The following is an 18,930-nucleotide window of genomic DNA, read 5'->3' on the forward strand; positions in this document are numbered from 1 at the left end:
TCGGGAGCACGGGGCTCTGGGGCAGCTCTGTCTGTGCCACGCGTCCTGGGCTCGGTGCTTCCCCACCGGCAGCCCGTCTCCCCTCATCTGTCAGAGGGCAGGACAGACCGGGTGACCTACAGGTATGATTACACCTGTCCAACCAACCGGACGGAAGCGTCCTGTGAATATAACTCACGTATGAAAGACATCACCTGTGGGAGAAAAGTCATTTGGAGAAAAGTCATTTAGACAGAAGTCCTTGTATATGTCTGCCACGCGGCAGGTGCTGTTACAGGCAGGGTGGGGACCAGGGCTGGTGAGTCTGTTCTCTGCATGTCTGGGATCAGACGTTTCAGGACAAGCTGCCCCACAGCAGTGCTCCTCGGCCCTGTTCCCTTGATGGCGGGCATGGTCTTTTCTCAGCCCCTGGGTGCCAGCTCTTTTGTCAGTCAGGAGCAGAATGAATCCCGTCCTGGTGCTTGCCTGCGGGGCTGAAGGTGACTGGGCAGGCGGCAACCATCTGCATTCTGTGGGTGCTGGGAGGCGGCAACTTCCTGCTGAGTTGAGTTGGGGATGGGTGGTTAAGTGTGGAGTTGGGGCCCTCTTTCCGGGTTAATAGAATTATCAGAGAAGGGCCACATAGGAGAGGGAGATTTGTGGCAAGACTTAGAGGAGATGGGGGTTGTCAGGCAACTATTTGGGGGTAGAGCTGGAGCCAGACAGGAGAGCAGCTGGAGAAAGGGGTCCCAGCGTGCCCGCAGGTGGGTGTGGGTAGAGGTGGAGGCCAGGTGCCTGGTCGGGGGGCCAGTCAGGTCCAAGAAGGGGTTTGGAAGTATCAGGCATCTGGCTTCAAGTAAGTCATCACAAGAAATGTAGAAATGGCCCCAAAGGATTATTACACATTTTAAAGATCGAAGTATAGTTGGTTCACAGGGTTGTGTTAGTTTCTGTGGCAAAGTGATCTAGGCACACGTATGTATACACTCATGTTCATATTCTTTTCCTTTATTCTTTTTACTGCATTTTAATGGCATGATGGGGTGGATGGAAGAAGCTGGTTTTGGCTGGAGAGGAAGGGCCCCCGGCCTCCTGAGGGCCCAGGCGGGTAGTTGTGCACACCTGTGAGCAGCCTGCCCCTCGCTCGCCTGTGACGTGCTCTGTGCTCTGCCTCCAGGGTGGACTTGGATCCCTGGGTGTGCCAGGCTCTGTGGGCAGTGTTCTTCCCCGTGGCTTCCTGTGGTCCTTTCAGCATATTTGTGACTGTAGGGTATTGTCCTCTTTCCACTTCGGAAACCGAGGCTCAGCCCGCCCAGGAGCAGCTCCAAGGTGCTCCTCTACTGTACGTGCTCCTCTGACTTCCCTTGAACTTCTCCAAATGTGTATTGTTCTTGCTTACTGCTTATCTTGGTGGGTTTTTTGAAGCTTTCAAATTATAGATTCTTTTTTTCCGATTAAGTATTTTTTCAAGATCATTTTGTAAGCAAACATCATACTTCCTTGATCAATAATCAGGTGAGGAAGCTCCCCGTCCCTTTTAGGGAGTTGCTGAGGAAGGGACGAGAGAGCAGGTGGTAGGTGCATGTTTTCAAGTTGGGAGAGTCATTTGTTCCGTTCCTCCCCAAACTTCTTAAAACGGTACTTGTTTTGTGCGTTTGCCCAAGTCCTTTCCAGAGAAGGCTGGAAACCCTAAGATTAGGTGAGCCTGCTCCTCCTTTGGGGAAGCTCGTCAGTGGAGGAAAGGCGGGTTGCCCGCGGCGGCGGGGCGGGAGGCGGGGGTGAGCGTCCGGCGCCCGCAGACGCGGCGCCCGCAGACCCGGCGCCCGCAGACCCCGCGCCCTGACCCCGGCCTCTCTCGCGCAGGCACAGCACGCGGAGCTCGCGGCCCGGCACCAAGCGGTCCTCACGGCCACCCAGGCGGCCCAGACCTTGCTGGAGACGAAGGGCCACCACCTCTGCCCCGAGGAAAAGGAGAAGCTGCAGAGGAACGTGACGGAGCTGAAGACACACTTTGAAAGCGCGCTGGCCGCGTCGGAGACGGCGGTGCGCCGGACGCGCTCCCTGCAGGAGGAGCTGCAGAAGTTCGACTCCGACTGTGGCGAGTTTGAGCAGTGGCTGCTGCAGGCAGAGCAGGACCTGCAGAACCTGGAGGCCGGCGCGGACGACCTCAGCGGGCTGACGGCCAAGCTCAAGCGGCAGAAGAGCTTCTCGGAAGACGTCATTTCGCACAAGGGGGACTTGAGGTACATCACCATCGCTGGCAACAGAGTGCTGGAGGCAGCCAAGGCTTGCGGCGGGAGAGAGGGAGGCGGCTGGGCCGATCGGGACCAGGTGGACACCTCTGCTGCCCACAGAGAAGTGCAGGGCCGGCTGGACCGCGCCACGGAGCGCTTCAGGTCCCTCTACACAAAGGTAAGTGCAGTGTTTAAAACTGGTGTCTAGCTGGTTTGCAATGTCGTGTTAATTTCTGGTGTACAGCAGAGTGACTCAGTTCTGCGCGTGCATACATTCTGTCTGATATTCTTTCCATTATGGTTCGTCACAGACGTTGAATATAGTCCCCGGTCCTGTGTTTATCCTCTCTACATGAGATAGCTCACCTCTGCTAATCCCAGACTCCTAACCTTTCCCTCCCTCAGGGCAGCCACAGGTCTCTTCTCTATGTCTATGACTCTGCTTTTGTTTCTCAGGCAACTTTGTGTCATATTTTAGATTCCACATGCAAGGGATTTTATATGGTATTTGTCTTTCTCTTTTTGACTTACTTCACTGATCATCTCTCGGTCCCTCCATGTTGCTGCAGATGGCGTTATTTCATTCTTTTTCAGGCTGAGTAATATTCCATTGTACTGTTCTCCAAAGTGGCTGCACCAGTTTACATTCCCACCAACAGTGTAGGAGGGTTTCGTTTTCTCCACACCCTCTCCAGCTTTTATTATTTGTAGATTTTTTGATGATGGCCATTGTGACTGGTGTCAGGTGGTAACCTCGTAATATTGATTTGCATTTCACTTAATGTTTAGCGATGTTGAGCATCTTCTCATGTGTCTCTTGGCCATCTGTATGTTTTCTTTGGATAAATGTCTATTTCAGTTCAGTTCAGTCGCTCAGTTGTGTCTGACTCTCCGCGACCCCATGAACCACAGCACGCCAGGCCTCCCTGTCCATCACCAACTCCCGGAGTTCACCCAAACTCATGTATATCGAGTCGGTGATGCCATCCAGCCATCTCGTCCTCTGTTGTCCTCGTGTCCTCCTACCCCCAATCTCTCCTAGCATCAGAGTCTTTTCCAGTGAGTCAACTCGTCGCATGAGGTGGCCAAAGTATTGGAGTTTCAGCTTTAGCATCAGTCCTTCCAATAAACACCCAGGACTGATCTCCTTTAGAATGGACTGGTTGGATCTCCTTGCAGTCCAAGGGACTCTCAAGAGTCTTCTCCAGCACCACAGTTCAAAAGCATCAATTCTTCAGCGATCAGCTTTCTTCACAGTCCAACTCTCACATCCATACATGACCACGGGAAAAACCATTGCCTTGACTAGACGGACCTTGGTTGGCAAAGTAATGTCTCTGCTTTTTAATATGCTATCTAGGCTGGTCATAACTTTCCTTCCAAGGAGTAAGCGTCTTTTAATTTCATGGCTGCAATCAGCATCCGCAGTGATTTTGGAGCCCCAAAAAATAAAGTCTGACACTGTTTCCACTGTTTTTCCATCTATTTCCCATGAAGTGATGGGACCAGATGCCATGATCTTTGTTTTCTGAATGTTGAGCTTCAAGCCAACCTTTTCACTCTCCTCTTTCACTTTCCTCAAGAGGCTTTTGAGTTCCTCGTCACTTTCTGCCATAAGGGTAGTGTCATCTGCATATCTGAGGTGATTGATTTCTCCCAGCAATCTTGATTCCAGCTTGTGGTTCCTCATGATGTACTCTGCATTTAAGTTAAATAAGCAGGGTGACAATATACAACCTTGACATACTCTATTTAGTTCTGCCCAATTTTCAATTGGTTTTTGTATTATTATTCAGTTGTATGAGCAGTTTATATATTTTAGAATTTAAGCCCTTGTTGGTTTCATCATTTGCAAATATTTTCTCTGATTCCATCGGTATTCATTTTGTTTTATGAATTTCTTTTCTGTGCAATGAGGTTTTTTCATTTTTAACTTTTTAATCTGTACCTATAGTTTTCGCTCTGTCCTGTTAACTTTAGTTTTGGAATTAGAAACAAGAAATTTGAAAACTGAAGCAGGGAAAATAAGGCATTTTTACCTTGCTTCCATCAGTCTTATTCATCTGCTTTACTTCTGTAATATGTATTTAAAGATTAAGAATGTAAAGTTATTTATTTAGTTCATGTAGTGTAGTTTCCCGGAGAAGGCAATGGCACCCCACTCCAGTACTCTTGCCTGGAAAATCCCATGGACGGAGGAACCTGCTAGGCTGCAGTCCATGGGGTTGTGAAGAGTCTGACATGACTGAGCACCTTCACTTTCACTTTTCACTTTCATGCATTGGAGAAGGAAATGGCAACCCACTCCAGTGTTCTTGCCTGAGAATCCCAGGGACGGGGGAGCCTGGTGGGCTTCCGTCTGTGGGGTCACAGAGAGTCGTACACGACTGAAGCGACTTAGCAGCAGCAGCAGCAGCAGCAGTGTGGTTTCCAGGCAGCCCTCACTATAAAACTCTGTACTACCCATTTTGACCAGCAGGTGGTGTGTGTATTTTGGCTCTAAGCAGAGTACTTGGGCAAAGGAGAAAAGGAAAGATCCATCCATTTGAATGCAGAGTTCCAAAGAATAGCAAGGAGAGATACGAAAGCCTTCCTCAGTGATCGATGCAAAGAAATAGAGGAAGACAATAGAATGGGAAAGAGTAGCGATCTCTTCAAGAAAATTAGAGATACCAAGAGAACATTTCATGCAAAGATGGGCACAATAAAGGACAGAAATAGCATGGACCTAACAGAAGCAGAAGATATTAAGAAGAGGTGGCAAAAATATACAGAACTGTACAATAAAGATCTTCACGACCCAGATAATCACGATGGTTTGATCACTCACCTAGAGCCAAACATCCTGGAATGTGAAGTCAAGTGGGCCTTAGGAAGCATCGCTATGAACAAAGCTAGTGGAGGTGATGGAATTCCAGTTGAGCTATTTCAAATCCTAGAAGATGATGCTGTGAAAGTGCTGCACTCAATATGCCAGCAAATTCGGAAAACTCAGCAGTGGCCACAGGACTGGAAAAGGACAGTTTTCATTCCAATCCCAAAGAAAGGCAATGCCAAAGAATGCTCAAACTACTGCACAATTGCACTCATCTCACACACTAGCAAAGTAATGCTCAAAATTCTTCAAACCGGGCTTCAACAGTATGTGAACCGACCTTCCAGATGTTCAGGCTGGATTTAGAAAAGGCAGAGGAACCAGAGATCAAATTGCCAACATCTGTAGGATCATCAAAAAAGCGAGAGTTCCAGAAAAACATCTGCTTTATTGACTGTGCCAAAGCCTTTGACTGTGTGGACCACAGTCAACTGTGGAAAATTCTTCAAGCGATGGGAATACCAGACCACTTGACCTGCCTCCTGAGAAATCTGTATGCAGGTCAAGAAGCAACAGTTAGAACTGGACATAGAAGAACATACTGGTTCCAAATAGGAAAAGCAGTATATCAAGGCTGTATTTTTTCACCCTGCTTATTTAACTTATATGCGGAGTACATCATGTGAAATGCCGGTATGAATGAAGCACAAGCTGGAATCAAGATTGCTGGGAGAAATAGCAATAACCTCAGATATGCAGATGACACCACCTTTTTGGCCAAAAGCAAAGAAAAACTAAAGAGGCTCTTGATGAAAGTGAAAGAGGAGAGTGAAAAAGTTGGCTTAAAACTCAGCATTCAGAAGGCTAAAATCATGAACTCTGGTCCCATGACTTCATAGCAAATAGATGGGGAAACAATGGAATCAGTGAGAGACTTTATTTTTTGGGCTCCAACATCAGTGCAGATGGTGACTGCAGCCGTGAAATTAAAAGTCGCTTGCTCCTTGGAAGGAAAGTTTTGACCAACCTAGACAGCATATTAAAAAGCAGAGACATTACTTTGCCAACAGATGTCTGTCTAGTCAAAGCTATCGTTTTTCAGTAATCATGTATGGATGTGAGAGTTGGACCATAAAGAAAGTTGAGCGCCAAAGAATTGATGCTTCTGAAGCATGGTGTTGGAGAAAATTCTTATGAGTCCCTTGGACTGCAAGGAGATCCAGCCAGTCCATCCTAAAGGAGATCAGTCCTGGGTGTTCATTGGAAGGACTGATGCTGAAGCTGAAATTCAATCTTTTGGCCACTTGATGCGAAGAGCTAGCTCATTAGAAAAGACCCTGATGCTGGGAATGATTGAAGGTGGGAGGAGAAGGAGACTACAGAGGATGAGATTGTTGGATGGCATCACCAACTCAATGGACATGAGCTTGAGTGAACTCCGGGAGTTGGTGATGGACAGGGAACCCTAGCGTGTTGCAGTCCATCGGGTGGCAGAGAGTCAAACACGACTGAGCAACTGAAATATAAACTGTAACTATAGAGTACTTTGCAGCCTCAAACTTGGGAAAGGAATCGTCATCTCTTAAAATTCGTTTCACAAGTGTTTGCTTTACATGTATATTTGATCAGTATTATTTTAATACTGAGTGGCTGAGAGACAGTTTCCATTTCTGTTAATCATGTGGACCAGTAAGAGAGTTTTGTTTAAAGACAGTGAAAGAAATAAAAAAGAGAAAACATGTCCCAGTTTAGAGTATAAGCTGAATAGTCTGACCAGGCTGCATCCATGGCTTGCGGAGCATCGTTGACTGTTGGCCTTTGCTTTCTCCTGGTCTGGATTCTTCCCTCCTCGTGTTGATCAGTCTTGTGCGGCGTAGAGAAGTGATCCATGACACACGGAGGCCATCTCTCTGTCTGATACACACCCTACGCCTGGTGTGTCGACTCCGTGAGACAAGCCCCTCTGATGACTGACACCTAGGCCCTTCAGTCTGGCTGAAGACTCAGCCCTGTGTGTTTGTTTTTGGACTGGCAGAAATCTCATCTGTCTCCTCATTTTTATGGTGACTTTCTGATTGGTTAGAGGAAGCATCTTTGTATAAAGGAGAAACTCTTTGCTCTGTAGGGTTCGCTCACTGTGGTTGAAGTCTGGTGTCTTACAGGTGGCATGACTCCTGGGTCCTGAAGATTGTGTATAGAAGCAGCAGAGTTTGACTCCCACTCTTCCTTTGTTTGCTTCTCAGTGCAATGTCCTCGGGAACAACCTCAAGGACCTGGTGGATAAATACGAGCACTATGAGGACGCCTCGTGTGGGCTCCTCTCTGGGCTGCAGGCCTGCGAGGCCACAGCCAGCAGACACTTATCCGAGCCCATTGCCGTGGACCCTAAAAACCTGCAGCGGCAGCTGGAAGAGATGAAGGTAAGAGAAACGAGGGAAGGAGAGATCCAGCCCCATGGTAGTCCCACAGGAAACCTTGCTTTCCCCCTACTCCTGTGATCCTGCCCGCAGGGCAGGGGGAGAGGGGCTGGGAAGGTGTGCGTGTCCCTCCGCGGGACTCCTGACTTGGTCTTCCGATGTCTGTCCATTTCTCTTTCTTCTGCTCTGGTTTAGCTGATCTGACACTGCTGTTGTGGTTTGTCTCCCCCAACCCCTCCTGCCCAGACACAGACCAGTCCTGCCTGGGCCAGCTGTGTTCTTTACTCTTACTTATTTTGTTCGTCATCTTTCTCCTTCGTTAGCACTGAGGTCCGTGGGACAGACACTTGGTCTGTTTTGTTTACTGCTGTGTGCTGGGGCCCTCATGGGTCCTTGATGAGCATTCACGAGTGGACGGGGGGCAGGGGACTGTCACCGTCATACTCCATGTGGGTTCCTGTTGAGTTGCCCCCTGATTCACAGGGGTGCACACTTCAGTTGTCACCTTGCCCACTTCTCAGAGAAGCTGCCTGCCCTTTTGAATGTGCAGGTTTGCTGGGGGACTGTGTAATTGTGGGGTCTCAGTCACACCCCCAGTGGCCCAGAGAGTCCAGCCCATTTCATACATTTCAGGTATATTTTCAAATCTTCATGTAAGGGGAGAGAATTTTTGAAAAATTTTCCTCTTCTTTCATGTGATCAATAATTGTGATTTTGAGGGATGTCCCTGATGGTCCAGTGGTTAGGATTTCATGCTTCCACTGCAGGAGGCACAGGTTGGATGGCAGGTCAGGAAACTAGTATTCCACACGCTAGGCCATGAGGCCAAAAAAGGAAGAAAAAAATTTGAGTTTGTAAGTTTCATTTCTTAAATCTATTCTGTGTTTCCTTCTAGCAGGTGGATAGCAATAGATTAATAGATTATTTTCAGATTGATAGAAAGTAAGCGTTAGTGCCAGTGAAACCACCACCCTTCAGATTCGGTTGCATCTGTTAGTTGCAGAGTCGGAAATCACTGTGCTGTTAACGAGAGAAGCAGGTCCTCTACTGACTGCGCTGACCATTAGGTATTGCATGAGGCCAGTGTCTTCTGGCAGGAGGAGTGCTGTGTCGTTCCCTGGGGTAAAATGTGGCAGCTTAAAGCCAAGCAGAGACAGGAGGGAGGTCCTGGGGCTAAAGGAGCGGCCTGTGATTTCCCGGGCGGGGCTGACCCAGCGCTACCTGTGGCCCAAGCCAGGCCACCCCATATGATGCAGCTTCCCCACATCAGGGGTGCGTTCTCGGCCATGAGGCTTGTGTATGTGTGTGTGTGTGTGTGTGTGTGTGTTTCTCTCTTGCCCACAATCCCGAGAACACATTCATCTAAATGAAGTTTTCAGTCCCTGCTGGATGACAGGTCCAAGGACAGTGTATGCTGGCAGAGCAGATGTTGTGACTTAAAGGCCATTGTTTTAATAGGAAATGTCAGGAGCTGATGGTTATTAAGATTGCTGGTATTGCATTTAATTAGGAAGTTAGGTATTTTTAGCATTGGAAACTATGTGAAACAGAAATAATACATTTTTAGTTAGGTCCATACTAACAAACTGATTACATCCTGTATAAAAGCAGTTTTAATATAATTAAAGGAAAAAAAAAGTGAAATGAATGCTGTGGCTTTTTAATGAAATAGAAACATGGATTAATTCTAAAATCTGAAGACTTCCTTGGTTCGTACAGAGGAAGAAGACTCCTCTAGTCTTAAGGCAGCCAAAGAAATAGAAAAAGAGAGGAACATCTCCAAGGAGAACGAATTCCAATTAAGCCACAGCATCATTTTAGAAATTAAATGTGTGGTTAGAGTTTTTCCTGGCACATGGCCGTGTCTTCCTCACCGATGATCTCAACAGGTAGAGAGGATGTGTTTTTATGAGGACTAAGGAGTCTCCATTTCTTTCCTTTTACCAACAACGTCTTGCAGTCGTTTGTCTTTAAGCAATAATACAGACACATGACTACTACAAAATAATCATTCTTTTCTACGTTTTCAGTACTAACTTCTACTTATATTCTCTTGTACGATGAATGTAATTTGGGGCACCCAGTGGGTTCATTTGAAATCTTTTAGGCCAATAGCACATTGTTAGTAGTGTTACTTTTCAAATCACCATTGGCTGTGTTGTCAGCAGTCTGATACCACTGGGCTAGAATGCTGCTTTTCGAAGTCAGTGGACAAAATGAGATTTTTAGTTCCAAATGAAGCACAGAAAGACAAGACCCTGGGACCCAAGTAGAGGCCTGGGTTTGGAGCCAGGCATGGGACCGTGTCCCATGGATGACATCGACATTCCAGGCTTGCTCTGATCTTGGGGAGGGTGATGAGTGTACGGAAATTTTTATGAGCTGGACAAGTGCCCGTGGCTCTATAAACTTCACTCTTTTCTGGTCCAGGCTGGAAACCAAGGTCGTCATCTTGCATTGTTCCCTGTCACAGATGCTGCTTTCATGTTTTAATTTAATCGAAGTCCATTAAAAACAATATATGGCACCCATTTGATACTTCAGTTTGCAGTTTCGTAGTAGTATAAACAAACTACTATCGTGGCTAAATCAAAACCTGATAACGTGTTGTTGTTTAGTCACTAAGTCATGTCTGACTCTTTGTGTCCCCACGGACTGCCACCTTCCAGGCTTCCCTGTCCTTCACTATCTGCTGTCTGAGGGGCTCTCAAAAGTATTCTACAGTACCACAGTTCAAAAGCATCAGTTCTTAGGCACTCGGCCTTCTTTATGATCCAATTTTCACATCCATGTGTGACTACTGGAAAAGCCATAGCTTTGACTTTATGGACCTTTGACAGCAAAGTGATGTCTCTGCATTTTAATACACTGTCTAGGTTTGTCATAGCTTTTCTTCCAAGAAGCAAGCGTCTTTTAATTTCATGGCTGCAATCACCATCCAGAGTGATTTTGGAGCCCAGAAAAATAAAGTCAGCCACTATTTCCACTGTTCCCGCTTCTATTTGCCATAAAGTGATAGGACCTAACTTGTTAGGAACTAAATCCTATTGACTGTCTTGAACATAATTATGAAGAGAAAAGGTATGGATGTTTTGAAGAGAATAGGTAAAGAAGAGATGCTTTTTTGTAATCTATTTTTTAAGTTTTAGGACAGTCAGTAGGGCTATTGTTGGTATAGGATATTTTTATAAAACCATGATCACTTTTAAAAACATAAATTCGTTCATTCGGAGACATTTGTATACTAGGTCAGCTATTAGGTTCTGTGAAGACACAAGGTGTTAAAAGCCTGTCTCTGACTCTGGGGAACTCACATTCTAAAGAATACTTTTTTGGGAGGTACCTTTAAACTTGCTTCATTTCCTGTTAACCTGTGTGAGGTGAATAAGCTGTCTGTGTGGCTTAGAGTTCAGTCCATTTTAGGTGAAGTTCCTGTTTTGAGAAATTTCTTGCCATTAATGGCAACTAAACCAAGGCAATGGCAAGCCACTCCAGTACTCTTGCCTAGAAAATCCCATGGATGGAGGAGCCTGGTGGGCTGCAGTCCATGGGGTCGCTAAGGGTCGGACACAACTGAGCGACTTCACTTTCCCTTTTCACTTTCACACATTGGAGAAGGAAATGGCAACTCACTCCAGTGTTCTTGCCTGGAGAATCCCAGGGAAGGGCGAGCCTGGTGGGCTTCCGTCTATGGGGTCACACAGAGTCGGACACGACTGAAGTGACTTAGCAGCAGCAGCAGCAGCAAACCTGTGGGAGAATTTCCCAAAATGACCATTTGGATGCGGATTTGGTCTCTTGGATAAACTGTAGGATCTGGTACTCAGATCACAGGTCCCAAGCTGGTCCTTTTTCGTTGAACCTTTGGACATATGTGCAGCTGCCTGTGTATCATCACCGCTTCTTAGATATGGGAATTAATTGAGATTTTTTCATCGGCTTTAGGCATTTGCTTTTTGTTGTTGTTGTTGGAGGCTAAAATAGAGGAGGAGCTTTTAAAACCTTACACCTTATATCTTCATTTATTTACTTATTCATTTACTCATTTATTCCGGAAACTTCCGTCAGTGCTATGTGACCAGCGCTGGGTGAGGCAGTCATAATGGCACTTGGATAATATCAGTTCCCAGTTCACACAGAGGTTCCAGTTTGATAGAAGAGACAGATCAATGCAGTGATATTCACAGGGCAAATCTGGGAGCTCCTCGGGGCGGTGTTCCAGGCGGGCGTGGGAAGAGACAGGGAGGCCCCCCGGCCAAATGTTCAAGGTAAGAGCCAAGCTCAGGGTTGCCTGCCAAGCTCAGTGTGTAGAGATGCTGGGTTCTTGGGTTCAGGAAGAGCGAATCTTTGAGGGATTAGCTGTGGGCCATACATGGAACTGGAGGTGGATGAAGATGAAACTGAAGATAGAACTGAGGAGTAGATTTCCTTGGGTCACTGATAGAAAGTTCCAGTATCCCCTCTATTCTGAAGCATGAGGAAGCCATGACAAGATTTTCAGAGTTGAGTCGTGAAGCCGGGTATGTGTCTTCCATCAAATGCACTGGGGACTGTATTGGGGGAGAGACTGGAGGGAGAGCGTGTGGTTTGGAGGCTTTTCCAAGTGAAGCGAGAGATTATCTTCCTGTGATTCAAAAATACAGAGTAAGAGCCTGAGTTTAAACAAAGGTGAAGCAGCTGAAATTGTCAGGGCTTGCTGCCTGGTTTGCAGACCTGGGGACCGTGCAGCCCAGGAGGAGGCCCGGAGCCACCCTTTCCCCAGACTTGGCCTGGCCCACCCCACGGAGGAGTCCTCCCTGCTCAGCCTTTCTTACTCATCTTTGGCACTCACCACTTCCTGCTGTAGACGAGAAGACCCTGTGGCTAAGCTTTGTATCTGTGTGATCTTTGTATTTTTCATAAAATACAGCAAGCTTTTTTGAAATTGGTTAGATGTTAAATAACTTCTGTTTCATTGATGGAAATGACTATGACTCAGCATTGAGTCAGGACGTGCTGAGAGTCCTTAACTAACTCCTTACCTGGAGTCTGAAAAATGGCCCCAAAGCTTGTTGGTGTGTGTTTGTTTCTCATTTGTCTTTGTTTTCTGGAGGTTGTGGGGAGCTTGGGCTGAGGGTGGGGTGTCTGAGGATCAGGAATGCAGCTGTTTATCATGAGCAGATGCTGAGGGTTTATTCCAGGACTGAGTCTGGATGATCCCAAGTGGCTGGTGGTTCCTAGTGCCGCTTTATAACTGGCCTGATTCTCAGAATTCTGGTGTCAGTTTCTGCTGATGACAAATCTCTGTCCCATTTCACTTTGTCTTACTGTGCACCTTTTTTTCACGCTGGAAATCTGTTACTCAGTCCTACTGAGTTAATTGAGGCATTTAATCCTCCAGGCTCTGCAGGGACAGATATCAAGTCAGCAGGTGGCTGTAGAGAAGCTGAAGAAAACAGCTGAAGTGTTGTTAGACTCCAGGGGATCTTTCCTTCCTGCCAAGAATGATATCCAGAAAACACTGGGTAAGTGTGCGGTGTCCTTGCATCTGGTCTCGTGGGTATGTTCTAAATGAAGGTCTCACAATAGACATGGAAGCATCGCTCGCTAGTACATTCCTGTCACTTTCACTCTGAAACGGCTCCTCTCAGTATGAGCAAAGACGCGCCCTCCTTGGCAGGTGTGTTAGCGCCTTGGGAGTGGGGACTGGTTATGTGGTTTGCAAAGAACATACTTAAGTTTTAATTTAGAAAATATAGCAAAACTTTTAAAAAGCTTTTATTTTATATTTTATATTATAGTTGATTAACAGTATTTTGTTAGTTTAAGGAGTACAGCACAATGATTCAGTTATACATGTGTCTATATTCTTTTTCAAATTCTTTTCTCATAGGTTAGTTATTCCAAAATACTGAGTAGAGTTCCCAGGGCTGTACAGTAGGACCATGTGACTACCACATATAAATGCTATCATATGTTTGTCACTCTCTGACTTTGCTCACTATGGTAATCTCTAGGTCCGTCTGTGTTTGTGCAGATGGCATTTCCCTGTTCTTTTCATGGCTGAGTACTATTCCACTGTATATAAGTATTGATGCGGCATCTTTTCTATCCGTTCATCTGTTGACAGACAAACGTTTAGGTTGTCTCTGTGTCTTGGCTAATGCAAGTAGTCCTGCTCTGCACATTGGGGTGTATGTATCTTTTCAAATTACGTTTTTCTCTGGATATGTACTCAGGAATGGGATTGCTGGATCATACGGTAACTCTATTTTTAGTTTTTTTGAGGAACTATTCTCCCCATTGACTGCACCAAATTATATTTGCACCAACAATGTATGAGGTTTTCCTTTTCTCCACACCCTTGCCAGTGTTTTATTGTTTGTGGACTTTTTGGTAATGACCATTCTGACCAGTGTGAGGTGATACTCCATTGTAGCTTTGATTTATATTTCTCTAATAATTAGTGATGTTGAGCATCTTTTCATGTGATTTTTGGCCATCTGTATGTCTTCTTTAGGGGAATGTCTATTTAGATCTGCCCATTTTTTGATTGAGTTGCTAGTTTTTCTGATACTGAGCTGCATAAACTGTTAGTATATTTTGGAGATGAATCCCTTGGCAGTTGCTTCATTTGCAAACATTTTGTCCAATTCTGTGGGTTGTCTTTTCATTTTGTTTATGGTTTCCTTTGCTGTGCAAAAGCTTTTAAGTTTAATTAGGTCCCGTTTGTTTGTTTTTGTTTCCGTTACTGTAGGAGGTGGATCCAAAAAGACACTGCTGCGATTTATTTCAGAGTGCTCTGCCTGTGTTTTCTTAGAGTTTTATAGTATCCTGCCTTACATTTAGGTTTTTTAAAAAATTCTATTTTATATTTTAGTTGATTAAAAAAGAAATATTGTGCAATAACTAGAGAAAGTAGACCCCAACAAGATTCTTTTGGTTGTTGGGATTGGGCTGAGCTAGATTTCCGACCTATGGCCAGGAGCAGAAGCTTGAGAAGGCTTGTCAGAGCAGAGCTCAGTGATAGGAGGTTGAAATGTTCCCGCCTCTCCTGTCAGAGCGGAGCTCAGTGATAGGAGGTTGAAATGTTCCCGCTTCTCTCCTGGCGTCTCTCGTGATCCTGGAAGCTCTGCTCAGTTATGTGATGCTTGTGCCTCCTCTCACGTTGGGTGGTGACTTTCTTGAGAACAGGGCTGTTATGTTACCCTTGGTATCTACTCACAGTATTTAGTTTAACTACACAGTGGATTATCAGTTAACGTCACTTATTGTCTTACTGTATTTTTTGTTTTGACTTTGCTGCTTTTCCTGTATTTAATGTGTTGTTTGACATTATTAAGTATTTCTTGGTGTGAAAATTTCTTGGTGTTCAAGGTGGATTTAGGAAAGGCAGAGGAACCAGAGATCAGATTGCCAACATACGCTGGATCATGGAAAAAGCAAGAGAGTTCCAGAAAAACATCTACTTTTGCTTTATTGACTACACTAAAGCCTTTGACTGTGTGGATCACAACAAACTGTGGAAAATTCTTCAAGAGATGGGAATACCAGACCACCTGACCTGCCTCCTGAGAAATCTGTATGCAAGTCAGGAAGCAACAGTTAGAAAAACAGTTGGAAAAACAGACTGGTTCCAAATCGGGAAAGGAGTACGTCAAGGCTGTATATTGTCACCCTGCTTATTTAACTTATATGCAGAGTACATCATGAGGAACGCTGGGCTGGAAGAAGCACAAGCTGGAGTCAAGATTGCCAGGAGAAATATCAATAACCTCAGATACACAGATGACACCACCTTTATGGCAGAAAGTGAAGAGGAACTAAAGAGCCTCTTGATAAGTGAAAGAGGCAGAGTGAAAAAGCTGACTTAAAACTCAACATTCGAAAAACTAAGATCATGGCATCTGGTCCCATCACTTCATGGGAAATAGATGGGGAAACTATGGAAACAGTGACAGAGTTTATTTTCTTGGGCTCCAAAATCACTGCAGATGGTGACTGCAGCCATGAAATTAAAAGACACTTGCTCCTTGGAAGAAAAGCTTTGACCAACCTAGACAGCATATTAAAAAGCAGAGACATTACTTTGCCAACAGAGGTCCATCTAGTCAAAGCTATAGTTTTTCCAGTAGTCATGTATGGATGTGAGAGTTGGACCATAAAGAAAGCTGAGTGCCAAAGAATTAATGCTTTTGAACTGTGATGTTGGAGAAGACTCTTGGGAGTCCCTTGAGGTGCAAAGAGATCAAACCAGTCAATCATAAAGGAAATCAGTCCTCAGTATTCATTGGAAGGACTAATGCTGAAGCCGAAGCTCCAATACTTTGGTCACCTGATGTGAAGAACTGACTCATTAGAAAAGACCCTGATGCTGGGAAAGATTGAAGGCAGGAGGAGGAGGGGATGACAGAGGATGAGATGGTTTGATGGCATCACCAACTCAATGGACATGAGTTTGAGCAAGCTCTGGGAGTTGGTGATGGACAGGGAAGCCTGGTTATGTTGCAGTCCATAGGGCCACAAAGTGTTGGACACGACTGAGTGACTGAACTGAACTGGTGTGAAATAAAAATCCTAACACAACAAATGATTAACAGACTTTTAACCAAAACAGAGCTGGCATTAAAGTCTGAGCTGAAATTTTAGGTAAAGAGAAGGATGAAGCTTTGGTCTTCTAAAATCACTCTGTCTACTTAATAGTCCCTACACGGGAATGGAATCTAAAAAACAGTGGCTGTGTGTGTGTTAGTCACCCCCCCAGCGAGGCCCTTTATAAATATATGTATATGTATGGATAACTAATACACTTTGCTGTACTGCAGAAAGTAGCACAACTTTGTAAATCAACTGTACTCCAATAAAAATGAATTTAAAAAATAAAGCCACTCTGTAGAAGAGACACCTTTTTCGTTTTTACAGACATTCAGAATCTTTTTACAAAAAATTTTTTTTCAGATGACTTATTTCCAGCTGTATACAATATGCTTCTTCTAACTTACAAGAAAAATGTTTCATCTTATTTATGATTTTGTCTTCAAAGAAGCAAGAACCATGGAGGCAAAATATCAGTAAGAATGACCATAACGTCTGCATTGTTTCAAGAAAATGTGAAAGAAATATATGAAGTTTTGTACTTTTTCTGTTACAGTGTTTCTTCCATGGATTTAAACCGTGATGTAGTGCAACTTCTTTTTTTATCGCTTTTTACATTGCAGTACAGTTGAAGTGCAGTGCTGTATTAACCTCTGCTGTACAGCAGTGATTCGGTTGTGCCTGTGTGTCCATTCTTCTATGATGTTCTTTTCCACTGTGGTTTATCACAGGACATTGAGCACAGTTCCCCGCGCCATGCAGCAGGGCCTTGTTTATCCATCCTGTGTACAAAAGCTTGCCCCTGCTAACCGCCCCCAACTCCATCCTCCCCGACCCCCACTCCCTTGGCTGCCACCGGTTTGTTCTCTAGAGACAGTCACAATCTCCTGATCACACATCTTGTCCTGTACCTTTCAGCGTGTGTATATAGATACTCAGATGCATGTGTATTTATAAATTTCAGATGTTACTATCTTAACATACAATGTGCATTATGATTACAAGACACAAAAAATGTAATATGTAAAGTATAAGATCAAAATATGAGTGGAGGTTACAACATGTTGCTCCTCTGTCCCAGGCACTGGTTACATTGGTAACCACTGCTGAAAGGACTTGGGTACAGGGACTTGGGGAGAAAAAAGACTCTTACTATGTGTAATTATGTAACTTGAAGAAGTACTCTGACATTTTCCCCATTGTTCAGTTCAGTTCAGTTGCTCAGTCGTGTCCGACTCTTTGCGACCCCATGAATCACAGCACGCCAGGCCTCCCTGTCCATCACCACTCCCGGAGTTAACTCACTCATGTCGATCGAGTCGGTGATGCCATCCAGCCATCTCATTCTCTGTCGTCCCTGTCTCCTCCCACCCCCAATCCCTCCCAGCATCAGACTCTTTTCCAGTGAGTCAACTCGTCGCATGAGGTGGCCAAAGTATTGCAGTTTCAGCTTTAGCATCAGTCCTTCCAATGAACACCCAGGACTGATCTCCTTTAGAATGGACTGGTTGGATCTCCTTGCAGTCCAAGGGACTCTCGAGTCTTCTCCAGCACCACAGTTCAAAAGCATCAATTCTTCGGCGATCAGCTTTCTCCACAGTCCAACTCTCACATCCATACATGACCACGGGAAAAACCATAGCCTTGACTAGACGGACCTTGTTTGGCAAACTAATGTCTTTGCTTTTCAATATGCTATCTAGGTTGGTCATAACTTTCCTTCCAAGGAGTAAGCGTTGTTAAGTGTACACAATTCACTTGCATTTGTTTAAAAACATGTGTTACATTATTTAACATGTTACATTGTTTTAAGACTAAAACTTCTCTCTGGCATAGTTTTCTAGGAATATGTGAAAGTATATTTAAGATATAGAGGAGTTTCTCTAAGATCTACTTGACTTCTAAGAGAACCAACCACTTTAAAAAGTAACATTCTAAAAGTAAATTTTGTTTGTATATTTTTCTAGCATTAAAATTAAGAATTTAGTGATATTACTAAGTCCAAAAATAAAGTGCGCATTGATTAAAAAAAATTTTAATTGACGTATAGTTGATTTACAGTGTTGTGTGTGCTATAAGTTTTTAATAAATAGTGACTTTGCTTGGGAAATCACTTACCATGGCTAAACAGACAAGGTGGTGCCCTGGGGAAGCACAGAGCTGCCCATGTGAGAAGCTGCTCACCTGCCAGTTGTGGCCTGCAGTTCGGGTGACCTGCTCTGTGGCTTTCACAGAGTCGTGAACTTGAACCTGCTCCTGTCGGCCCTGGGCGCCTTGGTGCATGTCAAAGGCTGTCCCGTCCCCACTCACTTCCCAGGGCCTTCTTAGTGTTTTTATAAAAGGAGCATGACTGACTCTCTAGTTCATTCCAGCTTAACTTCTCAGTTAGGTGAAAACTTGTCACCCTGTTTTCTCATGATACATAGCAAAAATTATATGGAATATGTTCTGTGGACCAAACATAAGAATATAAGGTGTTTCATTTTTATAGAGATGTTTCAGGTCAAAAGTTTTCTTCCATTGAAACATTCTATAGTGTATCAGATGATGGCATTCAGAAATCATTACAATTTTTTTCAGATTCTTGGACAGTAAGTGATAATTGATGATCGTTTTCCAGAGAGGTTGTGGGGAGGATAGGAGAGGGGAATACATTAAAAACCATTGTTGTTGGTGTGCAATATAGAATATAGGATGTTAAAATGTAGAGTTTTATATATGAATGAAAACTAGCCAGAAAGATTTTTTTCTTAAGCATCTTAAGTTTTCAGAGTGGAAACTAATCTCATCTGATAGGTCAGCCTATTAACTTTGTTTTTTTTCTTCCCTTTTTGTCTGCTATTAAATTTATCAGAGAAATTCAGTGTTAACCTTAGAAGCGTAATCTCAACCTCCTTCATTTTATGTGGAT

General features: G+C 44.6%; 1 protein-coding gene across 23 annotated transcripts in view; it reads left to right on the forward strand.

Annotated features, from left to right (window-relative positions):
• DST (dystonin) overlaps positions 1 to 18,930 on the forward strand; it is a 542,031-nt gene that overhangs the window by 398,887 nt on the left and 124,214 nt on the right. For all 23 annotated transcript variants that reach the window (XM_088831326.1, XM_088831327.1, XM_088831322.1 and 20 more), the window contains 3 exons: positions 1,843 to 2,391; positions 7,272 to 7,448; positions 12,826 to 12,949. In XM_088831326.1, the coding sequence (XP_088687452.1) occupies positions 1,843 to 2,391; positions 7,272 to 7,448; positions 12,826 to 12,949 (850 nt within the window). The remainder of the gene's footprint in view (positions 1 to 1,842; positions 2,392 to 7,271; positions 7,449 to 12,825; positions 12,950 to 18,930) is intronic.

Source organism: Moschus berezovskii, chromosome 23 (genome assembly GCF_049115385.1).
Source record: "Moschus berezovskii isolate FMDL1 chromosome 23, NW_MosBer_1.0, whole genome shotgun sequence".
NCBI lineage: Eukaryota > Metazoa > Chordata > Mammalia > Artiodactyla > Moschidae > Moschus > Moschus berezovskii.